Source organism: Marmota marmota, unplaced genomic scaffold (assembly GCF_001458135.2).
Source record: "Marmota marmota marmota unplaced genomic scaffold, marMar, whole genome shotgun sequence".
NCBI lineage: Eukaryota > Metazoa > Chordata > Mammalia > Rodentia > Sciuridae > Marmota > Marmota marmota.
The window spans coordinates 4,001,462-4,007,723 of record NW_026000051.1 but is presented as its reverse complement, the minus strand read 5'-3'; the positions used below and the strand labels follow the sequence as shown (position 1 = coordinate 4,007,723).

At 53.2% G+C, this 6,262-nt stretch overlaps 1 protein-coding gene across 1 annotated transcript in view; it reads right to left on the bottom strand.

The window, feature by feature from the left end:
• St6galnac4 (ST6 N-acetylgalactosaminide alpha-2,6-sialyltransferase 4) overlaps positions 1–6,262 on the bottom strand; it is an 11,165-nt gene extending 4,903 nt beyond the window's left edge. Inside the window, exons 1-4 of the mRNA XM_015497541.2 lie at positions 6,189–6,262; positions 5,687–5,773; positions 4,054–4,242; positions 25–437 (exon numbers count right to left, since the gene is read on the bottom strand). Coding sequence (XP_015353027.1) covers positions 25–437; positions 4,054–4,242; positions 5,687–5,698 — 614 coding nt within the window. The 5' untranslated portion in view covers positions 5,699–5,773; positions 6,189–6,262. The remainder of the gene's footprint in view (positions 1–24; positions 438–4,053; positions 4,243–5,686; positions 5,774–6,188) is intronic.

Here is a 6,262-nt window from a genome sequence, read left to right as displayed (position 1 = left end):
CACCGGCCCAGGCTCACCGCTCACCGGTTCTTTCCAGTCTCATCTTGAAAGATCTGGTCGCAGTACGCCATCATGCGCTCGGTGAAGGTGTATATCTGCAGGCCCGGGTACATCCTGGTGAGCTGCAGCAGTGTGCGGTAGGTGCGGCCCCCCAGGGCCCGGTCCATGTGCTTGCCTTGGCCCCAAACCACATACAGAGTGTCACGGGCCTGCTGGAAATAGTGCGAGTAGTTGCGCAACAGCAGCGGCACGCTCGTGTGCGAGATCACGCGCAGGGTGCTGCGCCGGCCCACGTCCACTTCAAAGCCCGTGGTGGGCGCCTGGTTCATGCGCAGTACACACTCGGCCCCGTCGATCTGGGCACCCAAGCCCGAGCCGAGCATCTGGCCGGAGCTGGACACCACCGCACAGCTGCGGCAAGGCTCATGGATGAGTGGCTGCAGGTGGAGGTAGAGAAAAGGAGGGAGGTTCAGACACAGGGCTTCCTGCACCTGCTACTCCCCCAGCCCAAGGACTGATCTAAACCCCTCTGGCAGGCTGGGCAAATGAAGTGACTTTCCCAGGGTCACACTGACAGCAAGTGACTGAGCTAAGATTCCACATTCAGAGTCCAGGATCAGCCATATCTGTCTCTGTTGCTCTTCTTAATGTCCTAAAGTCCATACATCAGAAGTGCCTTATTAGGATTACAGGAGCAAATATTTATACAGCAATAGAACAGTCTCTGGCCAGACTGGATGTCATAAAGTATTAAGTAAACATGAACCTCAGTTCTTCAGAATCACTCTTGGGTCCTCCTCCCCTGCCTGAGTCGACCCACAGGGTATCCAGTTTATAAGTAAAAGAAGTCTTCAATGCCCACTAGCTCTGGGAATCCTGGTTCCACCTCTTCCTGGCTGTGGGGCCTCAGGCAAGCCTCTGGCCTCAATTTCCTCATCTCTAAAATGGGGATGAAAACACCTAATTGACCCTCTTGTGAACAGGACTGGAAAATGCCTGGAGGAAACAAGCTGGAAATGCGGATGAAGGAAGAAGTAAGGACAGCTGCCCGGAGTGGGAACGGATGCCACAGGGTGAAAATATTTTGTAATGTGTAAATCCCTGCCCCCAAACTCTGTCAAATTTCTGGAAATCAAGGTGGGGGTGTAGCTCAGTGGTAAAAGACCTGCCAGGTGTGCAAGAAAAAACTTATGAAAAGCAGCCCAGAGAGGGCTACAAAAGGGCTTGTGAGGGGCTGAGGTTGTGGCTTAGTGGTAGTGCACTTACCTGGCACACATGAGGCACTGGGTTCACCTCAGCACCACATAAAAATAAAATAAAGATACAATTAAAAAATAAATATTGTGAGAGTGACTAGGGAGGCTGAGCCAGGAGGATTGCAAGTTCAAGGCCTGCCTCTGCAATTTAGAGAGGCCCTTAGCAATTTAGCAAGACCCTGTCTCAAAATAAAAAAAAAATAAAGGACTGGGGATGTAGTTCAGTGGTAGTACACCCTTGGTTCAATCCCCAGCACCTCAAAAAAAGGAGGTGCTGGGGAAGCTGGGGGGATGACAGAAAATTTCTATGTCACTATGGTTGTTACTACATTCCTTTATACATTTGTCAAAACTTATTGAATTTTACACTTTAAAACTGGTTAATTTTGTTGTATGAGATTACATATCTCAATAAAGTTGATAAAGAATTTTTTTTTAGTGATTTGCACTAGACCCAAGTCACAGCTCAGCCACAAGCCCGGAGATATTCATGGGGGTCAAGGGACAGGTCTCCCAGAAAAGGGTCTGTGAACCCAGTTCCTCCATGCCTTTCTGGGGGGACCTGGGTTTAAAGAGCCATATAAAGGACTTGGGAACATTAATTCCAGTCAATAAAAGACACACTGTTGAATCCTGCTTGGGGAAATTTTATATTTGACCAGGTATTGATTTGAAGACCTGTAGGCCCATTTTCTGTGACACATGGTTTTCTTACTCTTCCCTCAGTGTGGGCTTGTCCTGACTGTCGGGCATTCTTTCTCAAAGGGTCTTTAAAATTTTTTAAACTTCTAACATATTAAAAAATGCCCTTTTCCTGGGCGCAGTGGCGCACACCTGTCATCCCAGCAGCCTGGGAGGCTGAGACAGGAGGATTGTTCAAAGCCATCCTCAGCAAAACCAAGGCACTAAGCAGCTCAGTGAGACCCTGTCTTTAAATAAAATACAAAATAGGGCTGGGCATGTGGCTCAGTGGTGGAGTGCCCCTGAGTTCAATCCCTGGTAACCTGCCACCCCCACCCCCCAAACAGCCCTTTTGACATTCAAAATCTGGACTTCCCATTTCTCTTAAGAAAAACAGAGAGCTGGATGCATTGGTGCATGCCTGTAATCCCAGCAACTCAGGAGGCTGAGGCACGAGGATCATAAATTCCCGTCCAGCCTGGGAAACTTATCGAGGCCTAAAGTGATTTGGGAGACACTGTCTCAAAATAAAAAGTAAGCCAGGTGTGGTGGCCCATGCCTATAATCCCAACAGCTCGGGAGGCTAAAGCAGGAGACCCTAAGCAACTTAGTGAGACCCTCTCTCTGAATAAAAAATAAAAAGGGCTGGGGACGTGGCTCAATGGTAAGGCACCCCTGGGTTCAATCCCTAGCAGCAACCCCCAACCCCACCCCAAACACAAAGAGGAAATGAAAGAGAGAATCTGGCTTCCCTGGGTCAAGTCCCCGTGAGGGTGTAAATGTCTGAAATGACTTTGGCCGCCAAGATGGTAAATGGGACAGCATCTACCCAGCCTACCCCAGCATTTATCTCACCTGGCTACTCCTGGGGAACCCAAGACCTTGTACCTACCAGTTACCTTGTTTCTTCAACAACAAAAAATACTTGGGATTGAATCAGGGGTGCTTAACCACTGAGCCACATGCCCAGCCCTCTTTTATTTAGAGACAGGGTCTCACTGAGTTGCTTAGGGATTAGGGCCTTGCTAAGTTGCTGAGGCTAGGTTTGAACTCTTGATCCTCCTGCCTCAGCCTCCCGAAACACTGGGATTATGGGCGTGTGCCACTATGCCCAGCTCAAATATTTTTTTAAAATGCCTTTTCTTTTCCTTTCCTTTTTTGCAGCAGCAGGCTGTATCCCGGGATCCTGCATATCCCAGGCGGTGCTCTCCTATGGAGCCACGCCCTCGGCCCTCCTCAGATATTTACCTGGACCTGTTCTGTCCACTGGGCATCATCCTGCTGGATCTCACAGCATCCCCACAAAGGTAGGAAGTGTCACCATCATCTTTTACAGGTGAGGGTGCTACTGAGACTCAGAGGGATGGGGACCTGAAACACAGCTCCAAGCCAGGGTTCCTGAGCATACCCTCCCCCAACACACCAAGAGCCACCAGCCACAGAACCGGGGCCTTCTGTACCACAAATCAGCACAGGATACCTTTAGGCAAGATGAGAAACCTACCGCATGGGGCCTCTGAAATCAGGGCAAGGCGTGTGAAATGCCCTGAATCTTGCCAAACAGAGCAAGCGTGGGGAGGTGGGCACCACAGGCAGGGGCCACATTGCCTTGTCACCCCTGAGCCCAGTGTCCCTATCCCCCCAGAGAGGAAGCCCTGGGGTTGGACATATCTTTACCTGTGTCATCTCTATCCTCAGCCACCATTGGCATCAGGCTAGACACACTGCTCGGGCCAAGTACATGCTTGTTGAGTGGCGAGTGTGCAGATATATTGAAGGTGTGCAGACTGCACGTACCATAGCATGCAAGGCCCGTGTCCGGCTCCCCTACCAGACTGCAGCACCAGTGGCAGCCACCCTATCGGATGTGACTTTTCATCCCAGCATCCAGCTGGGAGCAGCCGGGCAATATGTGCTTACTAAAGCCCATTTCCTCTTGGAACTTGGGGCTCAGAGGGTGAAGTGGCTAGCCAAGAGCACACGGTTGGTGAGCAGAGGAGCCAAGCTCGGGGTCCAGGCTGGCCTAGCACAAGCCTGGCTCTCCCTGTTCCCAGAGTTGGGGGCACCCTGGCAGCTTCCGCCAGACCTGCCCCACCACGTTGCCTGCCTGACTCACCTTCCCATCTGGCACGCGGCTATAGCCACTGAAGTGCAGGGGCCCTGGCACCGTGGGCCTGGAGCTCAGAGGTGGGGGGCGGTCCTCCAGGCAGGTCGTCAGGCAGAGGGGCAGGCAGGCCCAGCAGCACAAGAGGACGTAGACAGCAGAGAAGGCCAAGGAGCATAGGATGATGAGCAGAAGGCGATCCTGGGGAGACAGTGGTCATGGGGAATGGGGGCGGTACTTGGGCCTCCCAGATCTAGACCCCACTTCAACAGCCCCGAGAATTCCCAGTCTCTATAAACCAGGCCTTCCTCAGAGGTGCCAGGTTCTGGGCACATGAAGCCATGGAAATAACTTTAGCATCCTATTCTTAGGTAAGGAAACCAATTTGGGTTGAAGATAGAATTCAAGTTCAAGGCCACACGGCAAAGAGGCAGCAGGGTGCAGGTGGGGGACACTTCACGTTTCAACCTGATGCTTGGGTGCACTGTGCAGCCTTGGGTATGAGTCTCCATCCCTCTGGCCCAGGGTGGCCTTCATGGCTCCATGCCATCCCCACCCCCATCCGACTCAGGGGGCAACCCCCTAGCTGATGATCAGGCTGGGGATCCGTAGTCCAGGTGGCAGAGGGGAACTTCAGAGGAACACTACTCAAGAAATGCTTTCAGTACTTGGAGAGCTGCTGCCCGGACACTCCACCCCTAGAAACCAAGTGCCAGAGGCTATTTGAACCAGGAAGTCCTTCCAGCCCTCTAATCTAGCCTGGTCTGGGGCCAGCCCTGTTGGCCCACTCAGTGAAAGCCCCCTTGAAGCCTTCCAGGAGCTGCTGCCTGGTGGGGGACAGGATCCTCCAACTGCCATTGTGTGCTGGCCCATCCTGGTCAACATGTGTCTCTCGGGCTCTCATTTTCCAGGCCCTATGCCACCCCTCACAAAGCAGCTGCTGGTTCTCTCTGGAAAGCAGAGTGGGAAAGCAGCCCCTGTCAGCCCCCAGGCACATCCTGCCAGAGGTCTACCCTTTCTTTTCTGCCCAAAGTCACATCAGTTTCTAAAAATAAATCTCCTCTGCGGCCAGCTGTTCAGGGGATAGGATTTAGTCTGTGAGGGTTCAGGCTCTGCCGAACACCTGGTCCCCTGTTCACAAGGGACCAAAGACCCAGAGACCTTGACTCACTCAGTTTGGCAGCTGAGCTTAACATCCCCATCACTCAGGTCTCTCCCCACAACCAGGTACCCCCATTAAAGAGAGAGCAGCAGACCTGAACTTTCCCACACTAGCTCACTCGTGGGTGGACCCCATGTGGGTGACCATGTAGTACTATTACCTCCATTTTATGGGCGAGGAGAGCAAGATACTGAAACCAAAAAGGGGATATCATTTGCCTGGATCACACCGTCTCCAAGAGCAGAGCTGGGCTCTGAGGCCAGTCACCCTTCTCCTCTGCTCAGGAACAGTGTGGTCAGAGTCACCACCAGGGTCTGGGGTGTGGCTTAGTGGTGGAGGCTAAGTCCTTGGTGTGCCCAAGACCCTGGTCCAATCCTGAGCACCTTCTCCAAAAGTGACCATCATTCTTGGCATGGGAAAGCTGCTGAGGCTACTCTGTGGCAAGGTACCTCAAGTCCCCAGGAGCCCTTCCAAACCACTTACCCGAGCCTTCATACTGTCACTGGCTGTCAGCAGTCGGGAGGCTGCTGTCTCCAGGGCTTGGGCTGGAAAGGGGTGTGAGCCCGGCACCTGCCAAGACCCAGAAACTCAGAACAGGGAAGGGATAGTGGACAGGGTCCCGAGAAACTGAGGCAGAAGAGGGTCCAGGCCGGGGTCAAGGCAAATGGAGTTGAGGTATCAAATGCCTTAAAGTCTCAAAAATTCGGACCTCAGCGTCCCACCCTAAAGGAGCTAGAATCCGAGACCTTCGAGAGACCTCCCACCAAGCCAATCCCCAGTGTGCAGATGAGGAAGGAGAGGCAGCGAGGAGATGCTCCCGACTCAAGGTCACCCATCAGGTCCGAGGCACATGGAGTCAGGAGCTGGAATTCCTGCCCATCCATCCTACCTCCCTACCCGGGGACGATGGAGAGGCCTGGGACCGGCACGACTGGGACTTCCACCCCTCAAGATTCCCCGCCCCCTCCCCCGTCCGAGCGCTAACCGGGTGGGCAGTTTAGGGCTCTCCGGAGGCTCCCGGTTCGGTGCGCGCAGATCCATGTCCCGCGGGCCGGGCCG